This window comes from Pseudophryne corroboree, chromosome 5, assembly GCF_028390025.1.
Source record: "Pseudophryne corroboree isolate aPseCor3 chromosome 5, aPseCor3.hap2, whole genome shotgun sequence".
Classification (NCBI taxonomy): Eukaryota; Metazoa; Chordata; class Amphibia; order Anura; family Myobatrachidae; genus Pseudophryne; species Pseudophryne corroboree.
In genome coordinates this window covers 701,571,148-701,596,283 of record NC_086448.1, presented here as the reverse complement: position 1 = coordinate 701,596,283, position 25,136 = coordinate 701,571,148, and the positions used below count along the sequence as shown (strand labels likewise).

At 48.0% G+C, this 25,136-nt stretch overlaps 1 protein-coding gene across 2 annotated transcripts in view; it reads left to right on the top strand.

The window, feature by feature from the left end:
* The first annotated feature begins 6,922 nt into the window (after positions 1 to 6,922).
* TRAM1 (translocation associated membrane protein 1) overlaps positions 6,923 to 25,136 on the top strand; it is a 62,962-nt gene continuing 44,748 nt past the window's right edge. Inside the window, exons 1-2 of one of the 2 annotated variants that reach the window (XM_063923894.1) lie at positions 6,923 to 7,206; positions 12,954 to 13,017. In XM_063923894.1, the coding sequence (XP_063779964.1) occupies positions 7,084 to 7,206; positions 12,954 to 13,017 (187 nt within the window). In that variant the 5' untranslated portion in view covers positions 6,923 to 7,083. The remainder of the gene's footprint in view (positions 7,207 to 12,953; positions 13,018 to 25,136) is intronic. The other variant, XM_063923895.1, reaches the window with a different exon arrangement.

Sequence of the window (25,136 nt, the reverse complement as noted above, 5' to 3'; positions counted from 1 at the left end):
ACTGGCTCCTCCCTCTATGCCCCTCCTCCAGACCTCAGTTATAGGAACTGTGCCCAGGGAGACGGACATTTCGAGGAAAAGGATTTTTGTAACCAAGGGTGAGAAACACACCAGCTCACTCCACAACACACCGTACAACATGGTTTGCAAGCAATACCAGTTAACAGTATGAACTAAAAACAGCAACAAGCTGAATATAACTGATACACAACCTTCGTGTAACCGAAAACAATAACTATCAATACAACTGCAAGTAACAGTCCGCACTGGGACGGGCGCCCAGCATCCTCTACGGACTAGGAGAAAAGGATTTACCGGTAGGTATTAAAATCCTATTTTCTCTTACGTCCTAGAGGATGCTGGGGACTCCAAAAGGACCATGGGGTCTATACCAAAGCTCCAGACCGGGTGGGAGAGTGCGGACGACTCTGCAGCACCGATTGAGCAAACATGAGGTCCTCATCAGCCAGGGTATCAAACTTGTACAACTTAGCAAAAGTGTTTGAACCCGACCACGTAGCTGCTCGGCAAAGTTGAAGTGCCGAGACCCCTCGGGCAGCCGCCCAAGAAGAGCCCACCTTCCTGGTAGAATGGGCCTTTACTGACTTCGGCAACAGCAGCCCAGCCGAAGAATGAGCGTGCTGAATCGTATTACAAATCCAGCGTGCAATAGTCTGCTTTGAAGCAGGATTTCCAATCTTGTTGGAAGCATACAGGACAAACAGAGCCTTCGTTTTCCTAACACGAGCCGTCCTGTTGACATAAATCTTCAAAGCTCTTACGACATCGAGAGATTTTGGCACCGTCACGGTATCCGTAGCCACAGATACCACAATAGGATGATTTATGTGAAACGAAGAAACCACCTTCGGCAGAAATTGTTGACGAGTTCTCAATTCCGCTCTATCCACATGAAAAATCAAATATGGGCTCTTGTGAGACAAAGCCGCCAATTCGGACACTCGTCTGGCAGACGCCAAAGCCAAAAGCATGACCACTTTCCAAGTGAGAAACTTTAACTCAACCTTACGCAAAGGTTCAAACCAGTGAGACATAAGAAACTGCAACATCACTTCAAGATCCCACGGTGCCACGGGTGGCACAAATGGAGGATGGATATGCAGCACTCCCTTCACGAAAGTCTGAACCTCAGGAAGGACGGCCAATTCTCTTTGAAAGAAAATAAAGCCGAAATCTGCACTTTGATGGAACCCAATTTCAGGCCTGCATCCATGCCTGCCTGCAAAAAGTGGAGGAAACGACCCAAGTGAAACTCCTCCGCAGGAGCTGCTTTGGTTTCACACCACGACACATACTTTCTCCAAATACGGTGATAATGTTTTGCCGTGACCTCCTTCCTAGCCTTAAGGAGAGTGGGGATGACCTCCCCGGGAATACCTTTCCGAGCTCGGATTTGGCGTTCAACTTCCACGCGGTCAAACGCAGCCGCGGTAAGTCCGGAAACACGCAGGGCCCCTGCAGTAACAGGTCCTCTCTTAGAGGAAGCGGCCAAGGATCTTCCACTAGTAATTCCTGAAGATCCGGATACCAGGCCCTCCGTGGCCAATCTGGAACAACAAGTATTGCCTGAACCCTTGTTCGCCTTATGATCCTCAACACCTTTGGAATGAGAGGAAGCGGAGGGAACACATACACCGACTGAAACACCCACGGAGCTACCAGGGCGTCCACTGCACTGGCTTGGGGGGGTCTCTTGACCTGGAACAATACTTCGGAAGCTTCTTGTTGAGGCGAGACGCCATCATGTCTATCTGAGGAATTCCCCAACGCCTTGTCACTTCTGCAAATACCTCTTGATGAAGAGCCCACTCTCCTGGATGGAGATCGTGTCTGCTGAGGAAGTCTGCTTCCCAGTTGTCCACGCCCGGGAGGAAGACTGCTGACAGAGCGCTCACATGCTGTTCCGCCCAGTGGAGAATTCTTGTTGCCTCCGCCATTGCCGCCCTGCTCCTTGTTCCGCCTTGGCGGTTTACGTACACCACCGCTGTTATGTTGTCCGACTGGATCAGGACAGGGAGACCCTGAAGAAGGTTCTTCGCTTGCAGGAGGCCGTTGTAAATGGCTCTTTACTCGAGAACATTTATGTGAAGACGAGATTCCTGGCTTGACCATTTTCCATGGAAACTTCTTCCTTGCGTGACTGCGCCCCAGCCTCGGAGACTGGCATCTGTCGTCAGCAGGACCCAGTCCCGGATTCCGAAGCGGCGTCCATCTAGAAGGTGAGAACCTTGCAGCCACCACTGGAGAGAAATCTTGGCCCTGGAAGATAGACTTATTTTCCGGTGCATGTGCAGGTGAGACCCGGACCATTTGTTCAGCAAATCCCACTGAAACACCCAGGCATGAAACCTGCCAAACGGAATGGCTTCGTAAGCCGCAACCATCTTCCCTAGCATTCGAGTGCATTGATGAATCGACACTCTTGTCGGTCTCAGAAGCTCCTTGATCATGGTCTGTATTTCCAGAGCTTTGTTCGCCGGAAGAAACACTCTCTGTAGCTCCGTGTCTAGGATCATGCCCAGGAAGGGCAGCCGAGTTGTCGGGATCAACTGAGACTTTGGCAAATTTAGAATCCAACCGTGATGTCGCAGAACCGACAGGGAGAATTCCACATTTCTTAGCAACTGTTCCCTTGATCTCGCCTTTATCAGGAGATCGTCCAAGTACGGGATAATTGTGACCCCTTGCTTGCGAAGGAGTACCATCATTTCCGCCATTACCTTGGTGAAAACCCTCGGGCCGTGGAAAGCCCAAACGGCAGCGTCTGAAATTGGTAATGACAATCCTGCACCGCAAATCTCAGGAAAGCCTGATGAGGAGGCTATATCGGGACGTGTAAGTAGGCATCCTTTATGTCGACTGATGCCATAAAATCCCCCCTCCCCCCCTTCTAGGCTGGAGATCACAGCTCGAAGAGATTCCATCTTGGACTTGAAAGTTTTCAAGTATGGATTGAGGGATTTTAGGTTCAGAATCGGTCTGACTGAGCCGTCCGGCTTCGGCACTACAAAGAGGCTCGAATAGAACCCTTCCCCCCGTTGGGACAGGGGAAGCTGCACAATGGCCCTCGGTTGACACAGCTTTTGTATCGCAGCGTTTACTACTACTCTTTCTGGAAGAGAAACTGGAAGGGCCGACTTGAAAAAGCGGCAGGGGGGGTATCTCCTGAAACTCCAGTTTGTAACCTTGGGACACTATGTCGAAGACCCAAGGATCCAGGGCCAATTGAAACCAGACCTGACTGAAGAATCAGAGACAGCCCCCCACTGGCACGGACTCCCGCAGGGGAGCCCCAGCGTCATGTGGTGGACTTGGTAGAGGCAGGGGAGGACTTTTGGTCCTGGGTGCCTGACACGGCAGGCAACCTCTTTCCCCTTCCTCTACCCTTTGAAGCGAGGAAGGACGAGCCCTTTCCTCTTTTGTATTTATTAGGCCGAAAGGACTGCATCTGATAATGGGGCGCCTTTTTCTGTTGTGCGGGAACATAAGGTAGAAAAGATGACTTACCCGCAGTAGCGGTAGACACCAGGTCAGCAAGAACATCACCAAAGACACTACCTTTAAAAGGCAAAGCTTCCATAGCTTTCTTGGAGTCGGCATCAGCATTCCATTGATGAACCCACAGCGCCCTTCTGGCCGAGACCGCCATGGCATTGGCTCTTGATCCCAAGAGGCCAACATCCCTCGCCGCATCCTTTAGGTAATCTGCAGTGTCCTTGATTTAACCAAGAGTCAAAAGAATGTTATCCTTATCAAGGGTATCCATATCAGAAGCTAAATTATCAGCCCACTTAGCAATAGCACTACTCACCCACACCGACGCCACAGCAGGTCTGAGCAATGCACCAGTATTAACGAAAATGGCCTTCAATGTCGTCTCCAGCTTGCGATCCGCCAGATCCTTGAGAGCAGCCGTGTCAGGAGACGGAAGCGCCACCTTCTTGGACAATCGGGATAGAGCCTTGTCCACATAGGGAGACGACTCCCATTTCTCCCTGTCGTCAGAGGGGAAAGGATATGCCATAAAAATTCTCTTGGGAATCTGCCACCTCTTGTCAGGCGACTCCCAAGCCTTTTCACAAAGAGCGTTCAGTTCATGAGAGGGGGGAAACTTCACCTCAGGCTTTTTCCTTTTAAATAAGCAAACCTTTGTGTCTGGAACAACAGGTACCTCAGAGATAAGTAAAACCTCTTTATTAGCCACAATCATGTACTGAATACTCTTAACTACCCCTGGATGTAAAGTAGCCTCATTGAAATCGACATCGGAATCAGAGTCTGTGTTGGTATCTGTATCTGCCATTTGGGTAAATTAACGTTTTTGTGACCCTGAAGTGGTCTGCACCTGAGACAAAGCGTTCTCCATGGACTTCCTCCATGCTTGAGTCTGAGAATCAGATTTATCCAAACTCTTAGACAATAATGCCACATTTGTATTCAGTGTACTTAACATATTCACCCAATCAGCAGTCGGCTGTGCCGACAGTCATTCCCAAATCTTTTTCTGCGTCCCCAGTAACTTCCTCTGGGGAGGAACACCCAGCCTCAGACATGTCGACACGCAGATCCCCACACACACGGGCCAAAGAAAGGGGACAGACCCACAGGGAAGCCTGTAGAAAGAACACAGAGGGAGTATGCCAGCTCACACCCCAGCGCCCATATACTACAATACAAATAATATATGTCGTTTGCGCTGTACAATATAACATATAAAGCACCAAATTGCCTGTGCCCCCCCCCCCCCCCTCCGTTTTGCTCCCTTGTTACTTGTAAGGAGCTTGGAGGTCTGGGCCAGCGTCTCTGCAGCGGCTGTGAAGAGAGAAAATGGCGCTGGTGAGCTGTGCGGCTAAGCCCCGCCCCTTCCCGGCGCGCTGTAGTCCCGCTCGAATTTGAAAATATTTATACTGGCGGGGGTATCGTATACGGTGCCTGGGCACCGAATATGTCTCTGGCCAGTGCAAAAAAAGCCCCTCAGTAACTGCTGCCCAGGGCGCTCCCCCCCAGCGCCCTGCACCCCGTGAGTGCCGTTGGTGTGTGGGAGAGTGGAGCACAGCGCTACCGCTGTGTACCTCCGTTACTGAAGTCTTCTGCCGTCACTGAAGTCTTCTGATCTTCTAATACTCACCCAGCTTCTTTCTTCTGGCTTCTGTGAGGGGGGTGATGGCGCGGCTCCGGGAACAAGCAGCTAGGCGCACCAAGTGATGGAACCCTCTGGAGCTAATGGTGTCCAGTAGCCTAAGAAGCAGAGCCTTTAACTAAGAAGAAGTAGGTCTGACTTCTCTCCCCTCAGTCCCACGATGCAGGGAGCCTGTAGCCAGCAGGTCTCCCTGAAAATAAAAAACCTAACAAAAGTCTTTCCAGAGAAACTCAGTAGAGCTCCCCTAGTGTGTGTCCAGTCACTCCTGGGCACATAATCTAACTGAGGTCTGGAGGAGGGGCATAGAGGGAGGAGCCAGTTCACACGCAGTCAGTCTTTTTAGTGTGCCCATGTCTCCTGCGGATCCCGTCTATACCCCATGGTCCTTTTGGAGTCCACAGCATCCTCTAGGACTTAAGAGAAAAGGAGAAGATAAACTCTGGCCTCCTGTGGCAGGTGTGCTGTGCAACGTGTGGGATGAAAGTAGCATGCTACAATACTGCACAATTTTTCATCATAAAATAGGAGACCTAGCCAGAAGTAGGTTAGCACCATTATTACAGCCCATACGACTGCAACAGAAACGTAAATAAGAAAACTAAACCAGAGCACTGTGTGCTGGTTATAATACGGGAGCTGCTGGGCGATCTGGGCTGTGTCATATAAGCTTATTATTATTCACTGTACAACATAAGTGTGATGAATACTGGACGATGTCTACGAGGTGAGCACCTGGCTTGAACCTTATCACCGTCAGCCCAGAGTTCACTCCAGTACGACTCCTTCCGCTCACTAATACCACTTTCACATCGCCCGAGACGGTTTGCTCCCAGGGTGCGCCCGCCTCAGGAGCACCGGCAGCTTCACCAACCCAGCAATATGCCGGGTTACAGACAGTGACGGCGCTTGGAGAAGACATGATCTCCAAGTGCCGTCCGTATACACACAGAGAACGGGAAACAGGTCCCGACTCCCTTTCACGCCTTGTTACCAAGGTTTAAATACCAGGTCGCTCGACCCGCTATTTTTACCCTGGCACCTTTCAGACCGCACATGAACACAGGTTATGCGCGCTTATGTGCCAATAACCAGTGTTCATAGCTGGCAGTCTGAAACGGGTATTACCAAACTGCTCTAGTGTAGAAAGACGGCCTGGACTGCACACCCTAGATACTTATAATGGGATGTGCTACCTAGCTGAGACTTAATACCACAGCATAGAATAAGAGAGCAGGTGCACCATACAACCATTGGAACTAAAAGAAATGTAAGAATAATGCACTGTGTCTGAGTGTGCACAGCACAACACACAGGCTTAGAGTCCGGGAGGATATCATATAACAAACAACAAGAGTCCTCACCCACGTGGTACAGAAAGCACCCAATCACGGAATCCCACATCCTTACTGGACCAGGCTGGGCTCCGCCTCCTACGTCACTACACGGACGCCTGGTACATTAGAGAAACGCAATGTCTCTTACCAGTGGCGTAACGTCCTCGGCGGCCATCTTTCTTAGTGGAAAACTGTGTTGAGCAACAGGTTTCTTGGAATATCACAGAATCGACACAAGCAAGAGAGTCGACCTCCTAGCGAAAATTCTACCAAAGTCCCACAGTCTTCGACAGCCGATCAAACCGATATTCTCGGCTAACAGCAGTAGCCTGCCGCACCGTTGAGCGATACAGTAGTAGGGCGCTTGCCAGTAGCTAATATGGCGACCGCAGCGCGCTGCGTCGGTTGGCAATGGCACGTAGCTCCTTACACGAATGAGGCTCCTCCCCCTCAGTGCCGACGTGGTGTGTGCAGCGGTTGTGTACAGCGTCACCCAAGCCAGCCAGAGGAGGAGGCAGAGCAGCCGGTGCCCCAGCAGCAGCCGCCAGCGTCCCCCGGTGTGTGAGAGCGCCGTCCGTCATCATCATCATGGGCATCCGCAAGAAGAGCAGCAAGACCCCGCCGGTGCTCAGCCACGAGTTCATCATTCAGAACCATGCGGACATCGTCTCCTGCCTGGCCATGCTCTTCCTGCTCGGGCTGATGTTCGAGGTGAGGGGGCCTAGGAGCGGCGGGGGTGACCGGGAGAGCTCGCCGCACCAGCCAGGCAACCGGTGGCTGCTCAGCAGCTGTGGGACTACACCTCCCAGCGTGCCCTGTAGGTGGTGACGGGCTTGTAGTCCCAGAACAGCTGGAGGGTGACAGCATGTCATGTGTGCAGCCTCTGTATGTATGTATGTATGTATGTATGTATGTATGTATGTATGTATGTATTCATATCACAACAGTGATCACACGTGTTACACACTGTCTACGTGTTACTTCTCTGCCTCCAGCCTGTCAGGTCCTTGCACACCCCTCTATGCATCCCACCAGCTGTCACTGTATACATACATGCATGCTCAGCTCTAGTAGCCTTCAGTGTATGCATGCTTGCTGGTTATTGTAGTGCTTATCTGTAAAGTATACACAGTAGCAATACTTACAAATCAGTGTATGACAGGTTAGCTTGCTCATACTTTCATGGAAATTAAGTTAATGTACATTCTGATGAGTAATCGCTGGTTAGTTCACTGATACAGGTGTCACAAGTGCTTAATCGGTTGTACATATGGGAAATAAAATAGTAAGAAGGCGCATGTTGGCTTTGGCAGGCTTGCTGGGGCTTTTAACCAGTCTGAGTCTCTGTAGTGTCAGCACTGTCTCTTTTATCTGCAATCTGTTGTATTTGTTTTGTATAACTCGTGTTACCCACATTCTGCTGCGTCCTGTGACTGTGGATTTACTGTGCTCAGGTCTGCTGTGTCTCTGTATTTTGCACAGCTTTCTAGTAATACCCAGGCTCGGACAACAGCATCAGCGCTGACTGCTGAGATTATACGGTAGCAGCTGCTTGGCTTTTTTGCAGCCATTGGATAAGTAACATTGATAGCGACTTTGTTCCAAAAATTGAACCCAGCAACAATGAAATGTGTATGAAGTGTTTGCTGATGCTGATTTTTTTTTTTTACAAATAAGATTTTGTTTAAATGATTCATAGTTCATCCAGCATTCACCTCAAAGTATTAATCCCAATTGCACTAATACCAGCAGATCGCCCCTCTATATGTATTTGCACGTGCCCAAACACAGTTTACATTACTGAGAACTGTGCAATCAAAGCTGATAGAGCTTTTTTTTTTTTTAATTTACATACTTGGAAATCTGGTCAGCAGGTGACTGTCAGACTGAGTAACTGCCAGCTTCACTAATCGCCCCCCCTGTGATTAAGCTGCTTGGTCTTGGTGTTGGCAAGAGGTCCTAAAACAATGTACTTTAAGCTGAAAGTGTATATGGAGCATGTTATAGTAATTAAACTAGTTACAACTCGACTTGTGAATAAAATGTAGTCTTTTTAAAGCACATGGTAAGCCAAAACCAAACAAATAATGCAAAATCCAATTTAAATGAGCTTGTCCACACACAGCTGAGGCAGCTTTTTTGAGCCAGTATCAGAATTCAGCCTGTGATCCTGTGCTGTCACTGGTTCCTCTTGAGTGGATAGGCTGGCTGTCCTATGTGAGTATTGCTTCCTCAAACACAATGACTATCTACTGCGTATAGGAAGTAGATTGTAATGGTCGGAGGGGGTGGGGGGGGGCGGCATCAGGCATCAAGGCTGAGATCCACATACTGTAGATAGATTGTACAGCTTTGATAGAACTGTCAGCTATGCAATACTTCTGAACTGTGTTACTACCTAGAGGGGTGTGTGTATATATATATATATATATATAACGTTTCAGTTTCATCGGATATTTCCATAAAACTGAAACGTCAGACACGGCCTAGCTGCCTGGTGTAGTTTACGTTCTGTAAGTGCTGCCGCTTTTTTTTTTTTGTAATATATATTCTCTCCAACGTTTTGGGGGTGCACCCCCTTCATCAGGAAACAACACACAAGTGTTTCCTGATGAAACGTTGAAGTTTTAATAAACACATCTTGGCTTGCTTCACCTATATTGTGGAAGTCTCTGAGTGCCGCCTTTTGTATTTGCTATATCGAGGCTGCACACCCTAATGAGGGTACCGGAGCAAGTACCTCGGGATGATTGTGGAGTTTCGGATAGCTTTCTGGACTATATATAAATTAGTGTTTATAAGTAAGTGACCTGAGAATGCAGTGCATTATAAGCCAGTGACATGTTAGAAACTGCAGTGGTCAGTTCACTGGAAAACACAGCGTCTATGCCTCCGTGATGTTTCAAGTTATTATTATCCCTTAATTAAAAAAAAAAAAAAAAAAAACATTTTATGTAGCGTTGTTGACTGAGGGAATTGTACATCTAAAGAACATACAATGAAATGAAAGAGAAGGTAAAGATAGCTGTACCCCGGTGAGTGTACATCTGTGAGGTATATTGTAGCAAACAGTGCGGAATTAGTGGCGTTGCAAATTACAATGTACACGTAAGTTTATGCCAGCATGCACATCTACCAATGTATTCTTGCCAACGGGTGCCTATTGCATCATCCATGCAGTATTCTGTCTGTATCAGGAAGGGGCTGATCCGTGATATTATCAGGCATCACTGTTTAGTTTTCAGGTGTTCTTGTTTTCAACAAAGGAGCTCAGTCCTGCAATATGTTTAAATTCTCTTTCTGCAAAGACCAGTTTCAGTGAATCAATAATGGTTGATCACTGAGATTTGTTCTAGTAAATAGTGTTGTGAAACTATTGGGTTTAAAATCTGATTTTCCACCGCTCCAAGTATATCATTGCGATAATCTCCACTGTCCACCAAAGCCGCAGTTCTGTGTGGTTTTATCTTGCTGTTTCTACCCCATAAAAAATAAATTAAAAAAATGCCTTTTTAATAATGACCGCTATGGCTATTCCCAATGTAAACTGGTGCTGAGGTTGTATGGAGAGTTTTGCAGCTAAACCCATGGAATTGGTGCTGAGGCTGTATGAAGCATTGTTGCAGCAAGCACAGGAGTTGCAGATCTTCTAGATATCCATGTTAACTGTTACCATATGCTTATCTAAAATGCTACACTTAACCATAGTTGCCCTTAAATAAAAACCTAGACTGTGACGGCATATGAGATCCAGTTGGCCCATCTAGTCTGCCCTAAACACATGTACTTGCACATACTTACACACTAGGGTCACATTTATTTATATTTTGCCAGAAACCAACCAGCCTACCAGTATGGATTGAGGGAGGAAGCCTATGCCAGTATGGGGAAATTATATACACTTAACATGGTGGGAATCAAACCCATGACCGCAGAAATGCTATCCATTACAGCACCCGTACTGCTCTGCTCATCAAGTGCCCTCTCTACTATGTATGAGGGTTGTGCAATTAGCTTCCAAATGAACAAAAAGTGTAATATTTACATACAAAGTAAGCATTTATTCAATGTATTCGCCAGAGGAGTCTATGCAAAGTTGCAAGCTCTCAAACCACTTGGTAAAGCAGAAGGACAAGTCCGTAGCAGGTATGTCTTCTACATGCTGGATAAAGGTCTTCACATGCTGCTTCCGGTGACTCAACAGGAATCTCGCACATCTTGCGCTTGATTTGTTGGAACACAAAGAAATTGCTGGGGTCCAGGTCTGGACTGTATGATAGATGACCAAGCTACTGGATGTGTTCATGAGCCAGAAAATCCACCACTTTCAAGGACTCGTAGGCGGGTGCATTATAGTGACGGGGAAGCGTGTTATGAGCGCATGTTCTTGGAGTATCAAGCAGATGGATCACGATGAGATGCCTATCTCCTCTACCTGGGCCATGGTCACCCTGGGGTCCACCTCAAATATGGCCCGCATGGTAGCGGGTATGGGACTCAGTCGACACCCATTAGGTCCACACCCATTGGTCGACAGTGTGTAGACATGAAAAAAGGTTGACATGAAGTTTTTTGGTGTCATTTTCTCCGACAAGTGACCGGGAACCCCAATTAGTGCACCGCGTCTGTGCCCAATTAGTGCACCGTAGTGCTGCGGCCAAGGTTACCGTTCCCAGTCTTAGTCCAGGTGGATCGTAAAGTATGAAAAAGTCCAATGGGTGTCTACTTAAATTGGTGTCAACCTAGAGTCCGGTTGCCCATGGCAGCGACGTTGTGATGGTGGACACAGGTTGGACGCACTGACATTCTGCAACCACTCAAACACAGTAGTATGGGATTATAGTTCACAACCAGACAGATTGTCTACTATGGTACTATGCACTGCACCTCTGGAAACTTATTGCACACCCCTCATATGGCTTTGTATGGCGGACATATAGAAAGCCAAGTGGTTCTTATCTGCCGTCAAATTCTATGTTTCTAAAGAAGACAGGTGGAAAAGTTGCCTGTAGCAGCCAATCGGCTGCTATGAAAGCTAGACACTGATGAGTTGCTATGGGCAGTTTCCTCCCTTGACCTCTTGATATGGTTTGATACATCTCCCCCTGTGATCCCATTGGCTGTAGAGAGAACATTACAATTTTAATGTAAGTATTTGTGTAACAGATATATTTTCTGTGTGTTGCTTTGCTCAGCAGCTGAAATTATTTGGGTTACAATTCTAGTTCAGCCTCAACTGCTTTTTTCAGTGAGTTCTGTATTTAGAATTCTTTAGTTCACAATATTACATTCGATCAATTACCCATGTAGAGCGTCACTGGAGGGAGCCTGTACTGTTAGGGTTTAAGTGTCTGCTGTCTAGGGCATGTGGAGACACTGGGTGGCCTGCACTTGTGGGATATTCTATGTGATCCAGTGGCTGCAGCTGGCTGTGTGCCTGGAATTGCAGAGGGATGTTAACGTGGCAGCGGAGTGATGCTCAGCTGAGACCTCTCGTGAAGCTATTTAGCTCATGGCAATCTGGAAGTGTATATTTCTCACTTTGCCAGTAGATTTAGAATTCTGATCCATTACTAGAGGGGAGACACTGCATTGTAGGATTTTCATTCTACACTTGTGTGCATATAACATTTTATTGAATTCAGATGTATTTGAAGTTGGCTCACTGCTTGCAGCAATTATGACTCGTTCCTTTTAGCTTGGAATTCCAGTGCTCAGTCATCCTCATATAACACCTGTATTTGCGGCAGCAGGCAGTGGTGTATATCTATTTACATACTGTCCACTGTGTAACCTGCAGTATGCAGCAGGGAAGGAATGTTTAATGTATTATGTCAATCTGCTCTCTATCTTAAGTAATGTGTATTGGCTTTACAACAGACTTAATACTTTTCCAATCTTTTTCTTCAATAAATGTTGCACTGCAATTCTCAGCATGCCTCGGGAAGTCATTTAATCAGATATAACTCTATAGACAGTCTCCTATTCCGTACCTTACTTTGGAGCAGGGGTGGGGAACCTGCGGCCCTCCGGCTGTTGTTGAACTACACATCCCAGCTTGCCCTGCAACAGTTTCAGCATGGCCAAATAGCAAAACTTGCAGGGCATGCTGGTATGTGTAGTTCAGCAACAGCTGGAGGGCTAAAGGTTCCCCACCCCTGTTTTAGAGCCTACAGGTTAGATTTACTAAACGGCTTTGAACCCAAAGTTTATAGCAGCAATAATATTAAATGCAACACATGTCTGGTTTCATTTTCAAAGCACTCATTTCATACATCTAGCCCTATGTCTGGTTTCCAAAGCCCATTTACTGTTTTAAAGTAGACGTTTCTGAACTATTACAGTGCAGTCTTACAGTGAGTAATTTAGAAAAAGGCCATGTACCAAATTTGCTCCAGTTGTTTGTATTTCTGTGCTACTCCAACTTTATTTCATGGTTTTCTCCTCCTTTTTCCTAGATTACAGCAAAAGTGGCGGTCATGTTTGTCACACTACAGTACAACGTCACCATTCCGGTGGAAGGCAAGTTCTCCATTTTATTTATGTATATTTTATTGTGGGACATTTTTGTTTGCTTTACATAGATTTTGTTGTGACCACACACAGGGGATCTGTTGGAGATTAGCCCATGACATTATGGGTCTGATTCTGTGTCGCACGCAGTGTGCTGTTTAGTCAGTGTTTTAATTCTGCGCATACCTTTTAGTCACACGTCGCGTGTTCTGATTGCTAGCGCTTAGACTCAGAACAGAATTGGGCACATGGTCTGTGGAAATCGGTGGGTGTTCCTGGGAAGTAACAGATGCAGGTGTGTCGCTATAAGCACACGCACAACCTCTCACACATAGGGCTTCCGTAGGTTTTGATGGCACTGCATCACCGCAAGACGCTGCTAGTGGACGTCTCAGTATTAAACTGGCGTGGCGTTAGTGTAAGACGCAGATACAGCTGTGGTAAAATTATACCAAGATCGTGTCTTGTGGCCTCTCGGGGCCACGTACCTGTCACTACTTATATTTCTGGGGCCTGTTGATGATGTTGGGAAATAAGTGTACACCCAGATCAGTAGTTATTGTCTGACTTAACTCGCCAGCATGTCTGATATGGATCTAATTGTTTTTCTGTCAGAATAGCCTATCGGATGTGTTTCCACTGAACTATCGTTCTCTCCGGACATAGGGCCAGGTTCAGAGATGTATGCAAACCCGATAGCTTGTGTACATCTCCGATGGTTACTGAACCAATCAGCACTGCCCATGTGCATCAGTGGCTATGACGATATCGAGGAGCAGCGATGGCCAACGGTTTACAAAATGGGGCAGTGTCAGCCCATTTTTGTATGTGTGACGAGCCTATGGGCTACATCTACCGACGCAGACTTCCTGGCCTCTGCACCGTGGTTACACCGGCCATCCTGAATAACTCGACTTGCTTAGATGACCGATGTTCACACAGATGATCCATTACTGCTTCTTCAGACGCAACCGCGGATCACAGACGCATACAGAAGGCTTCTATTTACACAAGACTCCTCGTGCCACTTTTGCACATCTCACAGCGGCATGAAATGATACATGTTATAAGGTGTCCAAGCCGCTGTTCTATGATGCACTGTTGTGTATAGACATTGCATGATACAGTATCTGAAAAAAGTCATGTGTACAGTATGCCTGGTCACAAGGCTAGGTAAGTGAGGACACATCTGCAGCACTGGTACACGTGTCTTCTACCAGCTGTTTTGTGCCATATAAGGCGCAGGATGCCAGGGGTGACTTGGACGCTCCACTATGGGAAGCAATTCCTGTTCTTGATTACTTTTTGTGCTTTAATCCACTAATAGTATATGAAGTAGCTTGTAGTGTACTAAGCACTGTACTTGGGATCAGTATTTTTTTTGTAGCAAAGAAACTGGTATAAAGTAGCAGATAAAGCGGTATGATGCATGGCGCAAGTCCCTTGTATAGGACCTCTGTCGTTTGCCGTTTCCTGAAGTTTTGCTTCATGTGCTAGTAATGTACTAAGTACTCGTAAAAGTATTGGTATATAGTAGCTAGCAGGCTAAGGCATACATTTTATGAAAAAGTCGAATAGCGCTGCTAAGTCGCAAAGTCCGTGGTGCGTCAAATGGTGTATTGTAAGGGTAGCTGTATGTGGACACCTCTCTGTTTGTTTGTGTTTGGGGCATATATATGTCTACTGAATATCCATTGAAATGTTCGGATGCAAAGTTCAACTTGGTAAATCAGCCTGTTCACGGGATACAGTAGGGTGTTAGACTTGAGGAATATTTGTACTTAGTGTTATGCAAATATTATTACATGTTATTTCTCTGACGTCCTAGTGGATGCTGGGACTCCGTAAGGACCATGGGGAATAGCGGCTCCGCAGGAGACAGGGCACAAGAATAAAAGCTTTAGGATCAGGTGGTGTGCACTGGCTCCTCCCCCTATGACCCTCCTCCAAGCCTCAGTTAGATTTTTGTGCCCGAACGAGAAGGGTGCAGGCTAGGTGGCTCTCCTGAGCTGCTTAGAATAAAAGTATATTTTAGGTTTCTCTGACGTCCTAGTGGATGCTGGGACTCCGTAAGGACCATGGGGATATAGCGGCTCCGCAGGAGACAGGGCACAATAATAAAAGCTTTAGGATCAGGTGGTGTGCACTGGCTCCTCCCCCTATGACCCTCCTCCAAGCCTCAGTTAGATTTTTGTGCCCGACGAGAAGGGTGCAATCTAGGTGGCTCTCCTGAGCTGCTTAGAATAAAAGTTTAAGTTAGGTTTTTTATTTTCAGTGAGTCCTGCTGGCAACAGGCTCACTGCTACGAGGGACTTAGGGGAGAGAAGTAAACTCACCTGCGTGCAGGATGGATTTGCTTCTTAGGCTACTGGACACCATTAGCTCCAGAGGGATCGAACACAGGCCCAGCCATGGAGTCCGGTCCCGGAGCCGTGCCGCCGACCCCCCTTGCAGATGCCGAAGTTGAAGAGGTCCAGAAACAGGCGGCAGAAGACTTTCAGTCTTCATAAGGTAGCGCACAGCACTGCAGCTGTGCGCCATTGTTGTCAGCACACTTCACCAACAGTCACCAACTGTCACTGAGGGTGCAGGGCGCTGGGGGGGGCGCCCTGGGCAGCAATGTATAATACCTTTTTATGGCTAAAATACATCACATATAGCCCTTGAGGCTATATGGATGTATTTAACCCATGCCAGATCTCACAAACTCCGGGAGAAGAGCCCGCCGAAAAGGGGGCGGGGCCTATTCTCCTCAGCACACGGCGCCATTTTCCTGCTCAGCTCTGCTGTGAGGAAGGCTCCCAGGCTCTCCCCTGCACTGCACTACAGAAACAGGGTTAAAACAGAGAGGGGGGGCACTTATTTGGCGATATGATTACATATATAAAAATGCTATAAGGGAAAACACTTGTATAAGGGGTTGTCCCTGTATAATTATAGCGTTTTTGGTGTGTGCTGGCAAACTCTCCCTCTGTCTCCCCAAAGGGCTAGTGGGGTCCTGTCCTCTATCAGAGCATTCCCTGTGTGTGTGATGTGTGTCGGTACGTGTGTGTCGACATGTAGGAGGACGATGTTGGTGAGGAGGCGGAGCAAATTGCCTGTATTGGTGATGTCACTCTCTAGGGAGTCGACACTGGAATGGATGGCTTATTTAGGAATTACGTGATAATGTCAACACGCTGCAAGGTCGGTTGACGACATGAGACGGCCGGCAAACAAATTAGTACCTGTCCAGGCGTCTCAGACACCGTCAGGGGCTTGTAAAAACGCCCATTTACCTCAGTCGGTCGACACAGACACGGACACTGACTCCAGTGTCGACGGTGAAGAAACAAACGTATTTTCCTTTAGGGCCACACGTTTCATGTTAAGGGCAATGAAGGAGGTGTTACATATTTCTGATACTACAAGTACCACAAATAAGGGTATTATGTAGGGTGTGAATAAACTACTTGTAGTTTTTCCTGAATCAGATAAATTAAATGAAGTGTGTGATGATACGTGGGTTTCCTCCGATAGAAAATTATTGGCGGTATACCCTTTCCCGCCAGAAGTTAGGGCGAGTTGGGAAACACACCTTAGGGTGGATAAGGCGCTCACACGCTTATAAAAACAAGGGGCGTTACCGTCTCCAGATACGGCAGCCCTCAAGGAGCCAGCTGATAGGAAGCTGAAAAATATCCTAAAAGTATATACACACATACTGGTGTTATACTACGACCAGCAATCGCCTCAGCCTGGATGTGCAGCGCTGAGGGGGCTTGGTCGGATTTCCTGTCTGAAAATATTGATACCCTTGACAGGGACAAGATTTTATTGACTATAGATGCATTTCTATATATGCGAGATGCGCAGAGGGATATTTGCATTCTGGCATCAAGAGTAAATGTGATGTCCATATCTGCCAGACGAAGACACGACAGTGGTCAGGTGATGCAGATTCCAGACGGCACATGGAAGTATTGCCGTATAAAGGGGCGGTCCATCGGACCTGGTGGCCATGGCAACAGCTGAAAAATCCACCTTTTGTTACCCCAAGTCACATCTCAGCAGAAAAGGACACAGTCTTTTCAGTCTCAGTCCTTTCGTCCCCATAAGGGCAGGCGGGCAAAAGGGCCAGTCATATCTGCCCAGGGGTAGAGGAAAGGGAAGAAGACTGCAGCAGGCAGCCCATTCCCAGGAACAGAAGCCCTCCACAGCTTCTGCCAAGTCCGCAGCATGACGCTGGGGCCGTACAAGCGGACTCAGGTGCGGTAGGGGGTCATCTCAAGAGTTTCAGCACGCAGGGGGCTCACTCACAAGTGGACTCCTGGATCCTACACGTAGTATCCCAGGTGTACATTGGAAATTCGAGACGTCTCCCCCTCACAAGTTCCTGAAGTCTGCTTTACCAACGTCTCCCTCCGACAGGGAGGCAGTATTGGGAACAATTCACAGGCTGTATTCCCAGCAGGTGATAATCAAAGTACCCCTTCTACAACAAGGGAAGGGGTATTATTCCACACTATATTGTGGTACTGAAGCCAGACGGCTCGGTGAGATCTGAAATATTTGAACACTTACATACAAGCGTTCAAATCAAGATGGAGTCACTCAGAGTAGTGATAGCGAACCAGGAAGAAGGGGACGATATGGTGTCACTGGATATCAGGGACGCTTACCTACATGTCCAAATTTGCCTTCTCACCAAGGGTACCTCAGGTTCGTGGTACAGAACTGTCACTATCAGTTCAGACGCTGCCGTTTGGATTGTCCACGGCACCCCGGGTCTTTACCAAGGTAATGGCCGAAATGATGATTCTTCTTAAAAGAAATATGGACGCTTTCCTGATAAGGGCAAGGTCCAGAGAACAGTTGGAGGTCGGAGTAGCACTATCTTAAGTAGTTCTACGACAGCACGAGTGGATTCTAAATATTCCAAAATCGCAGTTTTTTCCGACGACACGTCTACTGTTCCTAGGGATGATTCTGGACACAGTCCAGAAAAGGATGTTTTCTCCCGGAGAAGAAAGCCAGGGAGTTATCCGAGCTAGTCAGGAACCTCCTAAAACCAGGAAAAGTATCAGTGCATCATTGCACAAGGATCCTGTGAAAAATGGTGGTTTCTTACAAAGCGATCCCATTCGGTAGATTTCACGCAAGAACCTTTCCGTGGGATCTGCTGGAAAAATGGTCCGGATCGCATCTTCAGATGCATCAGCGGATAACCCTGTCTCCAAGGACAAGGGTGTTTCTTCTGCGGTGGCTGCAGAGTGCTCATCTATGAAAGGGCCGCAGATTCGGCATTCAGGACTGGGTCCTGGTGACCACGGATGCCAGCCTGAGTGGCTGGGGAGCAGTCACACAAGGAAAAAATTTCCAGAGAGTGTGATCAAGTCTGGAGACTTCTCTCCACATAAATATACTGGAGCTAAGGGCAATTTACAATGCTCTAAGCTTAGCAAGACCTCTGCTTCAAGGTCAGCCGGTATTGATCCAGTGGGACAACATCACGGCAGTCGCCCACGTAAACAGACAGGGCGGCACAAGAAGCAGGAGGGAAATGGCAGAAACTACAAGGATTCTTCGCTGGGCGAAAAATCATGTGATAACACTCTCAGCAGTGTTCATTCCGGGAGTGGAAAACTGGGAAGCAGACTTCCTCAGCAGGCATGACCTCCACCCGGGAGAGTGGGGACTTCATCGGGAAGTCTTCCACATGATTGTAAACCGTTGGGAAAAACCAAAGGTGGACATGATGGCGTCCCGCCTGAACAAAAAACTAGACAGATATTGCGCCAGGTCAAGGGACCCTCAGGCAATAGCGGTGGACGCTCTGGTAACACTGTGGGTGTACCAGTCAGAGTATGTGTTCCCTCCTATGCCTCTCATACCAAAAGTACTGAGAATCATAAGAGGGAGATGAGTAAGAACGATACTCGTGGTTCCGGATTGGCCAAGAAGGACTTGGTACCCGAAACTTCAAGAGATGTTCACGGAAGACCCGTGGCCTCTACCTTTAAGAAAGGACCTGCTCCAGCAGGGGCCTTGTCTGTTCCAAGACTTACCGCGGCCGCGTTTGACGGCATGGCGGTTGAACGCCGGATCCTGAAAGGGCATTCCAGATGAAGTCATCCCTACCCTGGTCGAAGACAGGAAGGATGTAACCGCAAAACATTTTCACCGCATTTGGTGAAGATATGTTGCGTGGTGTGAGGCCAAGAAGGCCCCTACAGAGGAATTCCAACTGGGTCGTTTCCTACATTTCCTGAAAACAGGACTGTCTATGGGCCTAAAATTAGGGTCCATTAAGGTTCAAATTTCGGCCCTGTCGAATTTCTTCCAGAAAGAACTGGCTTTAGTGCCTGACGTTCAGATGTTTGTAAAAGGGGTACTGCATATACAGCCTCCTTTTGTGCCCCAGTGGCACCTTGGGATCTCAATGTTGTTTTGAGTTTCCTAAAGTCACATTGGTTTGAACCACTCACCACTGTGGACTTAAAATATCTCACATGGAAGGTGACGATGCTATTAGCCCTGGCTTCAGCCAGGCGTGTGTCAGAATTGGCGGCTTTATCATATATAAAGCCCTTACTTAATTTTTCATTCTGACAGGGCAGAATTGAGGACTCGTCCTCAATTTCTCCTTAAGGTGTTTTCTGTTTTTCACATGAACCAACCTATTGTGGTACCTGCGGGTACTAGGGACTTGGAGGACTCCAAGTTACTTGACGTTGTCAGGGCCCTGAAAAATATGTTTCCAGGACGGCTGGAGTCAGAAAATCTGACTCGCTGTTTAGCCTGTATGCACCCAACAAGATGGGTGCTCCTGCTTCTAAGCAGACGATTGCTCGCTGGATTTGTAATACAATTCAGTTTACACATTCTGTGGCAGGCCTGCCACAGCCAAAATCTGTAAAAGCCCATTCCAAAAGGAAGGGGGCTCATCTTGGGCGACTGCCCGAGGGGTCTCGGCTTTACAACTTTGCCGAGCAGTTACTTGGTCAGGGGCAAACACGTTTGCTAAATTCTACAAATTTGATACCCTGGCTGAGGAGGACATGGAGTTCTCTCATTCGGTGCTGCAGGGTCATCCGCACTCTCCCGCCCGTTTGGGAGCTTTGGTATAATCCCCATGGTCCTTACGGAGTCCCAGCATCCACTAGGACGTCAGAGAAAATAAGATTTTACTTACCGATAAATCTATTTCTCGTAGTCCGTAGTGGATGCTGGGCGCCCATCCCAAGTGCGGATTGTCTGCAATACTTGTACATAGTTATTGTTACAAAAATCGGGTTATTCTTGTTGTGAGCCGTCTTTTCAGAGGCTCCTTCGTTGTTATCATACTGTTAACTGGGTTCAGATCACAGGTTGTACGGTGTGATTGGTGTGGCTGGTATGAGTCTTACCCGGGATTCAATATCCTTCCTTATTATGCACGCTCGTCCGGGCACAGTATCCTAACTGAGGCTTGGAGGAGGGTCATAGGGGGAGGAGCCAGTGCACACCACCTGATCCTAAAGCTTTTATTATTGTGCCCTGTCTCCTGCGGAGCCGCTATATCCCCATGGTCCTTACGGAGTCCCAGCATCCACTACGGACTACGAGAAATAGATTTATCGGTAAGTAAAATCTTATTTTTTTTATTTTCAGTGAGTCCTGCTGGCAACAGGCTCACTGCATCGTGGGACTAAGGGGAGAAGAAACGGACTCACCTGCGTGCAGAGTGGATCGGGTTTCTTAGGCTACTGGACATTAGCTCCAGAGGGACGATCACAGGTTCAGCCTGGATGGGTCCCGGAGCCGCGCCGCCGGCCCCCTTACAGAGCCAGAAGAGCGAAGAGGTCCGGTGAAATCGGCGGCAGAAGACGATCCTGTCTTCAGACTAAGGTAGCGCACAGCACCGCAGCTGTGCGCCATTGCTCTCAGCACACTTCACACTCCGGTCACTGAGGGTGCAGGGCGCTGGGGGGGAGCGCCCTGAGACGCAATATAACAGATAATACCTTAGGTTGGCAAAAGAATACATCACATATAGCTCTTGGGCTATATGGATGTATTTTAACCCCTGCCACTTTTTACAGAAAAAGCGGGAGATAAGGACGTCGTGAAGGGGCGGAGCCTATCTCCTCAGCACACAAGCGCCATTTTGCCTCACAGCTCCGCTGGAAGGACGGCTCCCTGACTCTCCCCTGCAGACTTGCTACTGAATCAGGGTAAAAAAGAGAAGGGGGGGCACTATTGGCAGCTAAAAACTATACAGCAGCTATAAGGGAATAACACTTATATAAGGTTATCCCTGTATATATATATATATATATAGCGCTTGGTGTGTGCTGGCAGACTCTCCCTCTGTCTCTCCAAAGGGCTTGTGGGGTCCTGTCCTCTATCAGAGCATTCCCGGTGTGTGTGCTGTGTGTCGACATGTATGAGGAGGAAAATGATGTGGAGGCGGAGCAATTGCCTGGGTTAGTGATGTCACCTCCTAGGGAGTCGACACCTGACTGGATGATCGTATTTAAAGAATTAAGTGATAATGTCAGCACTTTGCAAAGAACGGTTGATGACATGAGACAGCCGGCAAATCAATTAGTGCCTGTCCAGGCGTCTCAGACACCGTCAGGGGCCCTAAAACGCCCGTTACCTCAGTGGGTCGACACAGACCCAGACACAGATACTGAGTCTAGTGTCGACGGTGAGGAGACAAACGTAATGTCCAGTAGGGCCACACGTTACATGATCACGGCAATGAAGGAAGCATTGAACATTTCTGACACTACAAGTACCACAAAGAAGGGTATTATGTGGGGTGTGAAAAAACTACCAATAGTTTTCCCTGAGTCAGATGAGTTAAATGAGGTGTGTGATAAAGCGTGGGTTTCCCCCGACAAAAAACTGCTAATTTCTAAAAAAATTATTGGCACTATATCCTTTCCCGTTAGAGGTTAGGACACGTTGGGAAACACCCCCTAGGGTAGATAAGGCGCTCACACGTTTATCAAAACAAGTAGCGTTACCGTCTCCTGATACGGCCACCCTCAAAGAACCAGCAGATAGAAGGCTGGAAAATATTCTTAAAAGTATATACACACATACTGGTGTTATACTGCGACCAGCAATCGCTTCAGCCTGGATGTGCAGTGCTGGCGTCGCGTGGTCGGATTCCCTGACTGAAAATATTGATACCCTGGATAGGGACAATATACTGTTAACTATAGAGCATTTGAAGGATGCATTACTATATATGCGTGATGCACAGAGGGATATTTGCACCCTGGCATCAAGAGTAAGTGCTATGTCCATTTCTGCCAGAAGAGCGTTATGGACGCGACAGTGGTCAGGAGATGCGGATTCCAAACGACATATGGAAGTATTGCCGTATAAAGGGGAGGAGTTATTTGGGGCTGGTCTATACTGGTCTATATTTACCCCAGGTCACTTCACATCAGCAGAAAAAGACACCGTCTTTTCAAACTCAGTCCTTTCGTTCCCATAAGTACAAGCGAGCTAAAGGCCATTCCTTCCTGCCCCGGGGCAGAGGAAGGGGAAAAAGACTGCACCATGCAGCCGCTTCCCAGGAGCAGAAGCCCTCCCCTGCTTCTGCCAAGTCTTCAGCATGACGCTGGGGCTTTACAAGCAGACTCAGACATGGTGGGGGCCCGTCTCAAGAATTTCAACGCGCAGTGGACTCACTCGCAAGTGGACCCCTGGATTCTACAGGTGGTATCGCAGGGGTACAAACTGGAATTCGAGGCGTTTCCCCCTCGCCGGTTCCTGAAGTCTGCTCTACCAAAGTCTCCCTCCGACAGGGAGGTAGTTTTGGAAGCCATTCACAAGCTGTATTCCCAGCAGGTGATAATCAAGGTACCCCTCCTACAACAGGAAAAGGGGTATTATTCCACGCTGTTTGTGGTACCGAAGCCGGACGGCTCGGTGAGACCAATTTTAAATCTGAAATCCCTGAACACTTACATAAAGAGGTTCAAATTCAAGATGGAATCACTCAGAGCGGTGATAGCAAACCTGGAAGAAGGGGACTATATGGTGTCTCTGGACATCAAGGATGCTTATCTCCACGTCCCAATCTACCCGTCTCACCAAGGGTACCTCAGGTTTGTAGTACAAAACTGTCATTATCAGTTTCAGACGCTGCCGTTTGGGTTGTCCACGGCACCTCGGGTCTTTACCAAGGTAATGGCCGAAATGATGATTCTTCTTCGAAGAAAAGGCATCTTAATTATCCCTTACTTGGACGATCTCCTGATAAGGGCAAGGTCCAGGGAACAGTTAGAAGTCGGAGTAGCACTATCTCAGGTAGTGTTACGTCAGCACGGGTGGATCCTAAATATTCCAAAATCGCAGCTGATTCCAACGACACGTCTACTGTTCCTAGGAATGATTCTGGACACAGTCCAGAAAAAGGTTTTTCTCCCGGAGGAGAAGGCCAGGGAGTTATCCGAGCTAGTCAGGAACCTCCTAAAACCAGGCCAGGTGTCAGTGCATCAGTGCACGAGGGTCCTGGGAAAAATGGTGGCTTCTTACGAAGCAATTCCATTCGGAAGATTACATGCAAGAACGTTTCAGTGGGATCTACTGGACAAATGGTCCGGATCGCATCTTCAGATGCATCAGCGGATAACCCTGTCGACAAGGACAAGGGTGTCTCTTCTGTGGTGGCTGCAGAGTGCTCATCTACTAGAGGGCCGCAGATTTGGCATTCAGGATTGGATCCTGGTGACCACGGACGCCAGCCTGAGAGGCTGGGGGGCAGTCACACAGGAAAAAATTTCCAGGGCTTGTGGTCAAGCATGGAAACATCTCTTCATATAAACATTCTGGAACTAAGGGCCATTTACAATGCCCTAAGTCAAGCGAAACCCCTGCTTCAGGGTCAGGCGGTATTGATCCAATCGGACAACATCACGTCAGTCGCCCACGTAAACAGACAGGGCGGCACGAGAAGCAGGAGGGCAATGGCAGAAGCTGCAAGGATTCTTCGCTGGGCGGAAAATCATGTGATAGCTCTGTCAGCAGTGTTCATTCCGGGAGTGGACAACTGGGAAGCAGACTTCCTCAGCAGACACGACCTTCACCCGGGAGAGTGGGGACTTCACCCAGAAGTCTTCCACCTGATTGTAAACCGTTGGGAAAAACCAAAGGTGGACATGATGGCGTCACGTCTAAACAAAAAACTAGACAGATATTGCGCCAGGTCAAGGGACCCTCAGGCAATAGCGGTGGACGCTCTGGTGACACCGTGGGTGTACCAGTCAGTGTATGTGTTCCCTCCTCTGCCTCTCATACCAAAAGTACTGAGAATCCTAAGAAGGAGAGGAGTAAGAACGATACTCGTGGTTCCGGATTGGCCAAGAAGGACTTGGTACCCGGAACTTCAAGAGATGCTCACGGAAGACCCGTGGCCTCTACCTCTAAGAAAGGACCTGCTCCAGCAGGGGCCTTGTCTGTTCCAAGACTTACCGCGGCTGCGTTTGACGGCATGGCGGTTGAACGCCGGATCCTGAAGGAAAAAGGCATTCCAGATGAAGTCATCCCTACCCTGGTCAAAGCCAGGAAGGATGTAACCGCAAAACATTATCACCGCATTTGGCGAAAATATGTTGCGTGGTGTGAGGCCAAGAAGGCCCCTACAGAGGAATTTCAACTGGGTCGTTTCCTCCATTTCCTGCAAACAGGACTGTCTATGGGCCTAAAATTAGGGTCCATTAAGGTTCAAATTTCGGCCCTGTCGATTTTCTTCCAGAAAGAACTGGCTTCAGTACCTGAAGTTCAGACATTTGTAAAAGGGGTACTGCATATACAACCTCCTTTTGTGCCTCCAGTGGCACCTTGGGATCTCAATGTTGTTTTGAGGTTCCTTAAGTCACATTGGTTTGAACCACTCACCACTGTGGACTTAAAATATCTCACATGGAAGGTGACGATGCTGTTAGCCCTGGCTTCAGCCAGGCGTGTGTCAGAATTGGCGGCTTTATCATATAAAAGCCCTTACTTAATTTTTCATTCTGACAGGGCAGAATTGAGGACTCGTCCACAATTTCTCCCTGAGGTGGTTTCTGCTTTTCACATGAACCAACCTATTGTAATGCCTGCGGCTACTAGGGACTTGGAGGACTCCAAGTTACTTGACG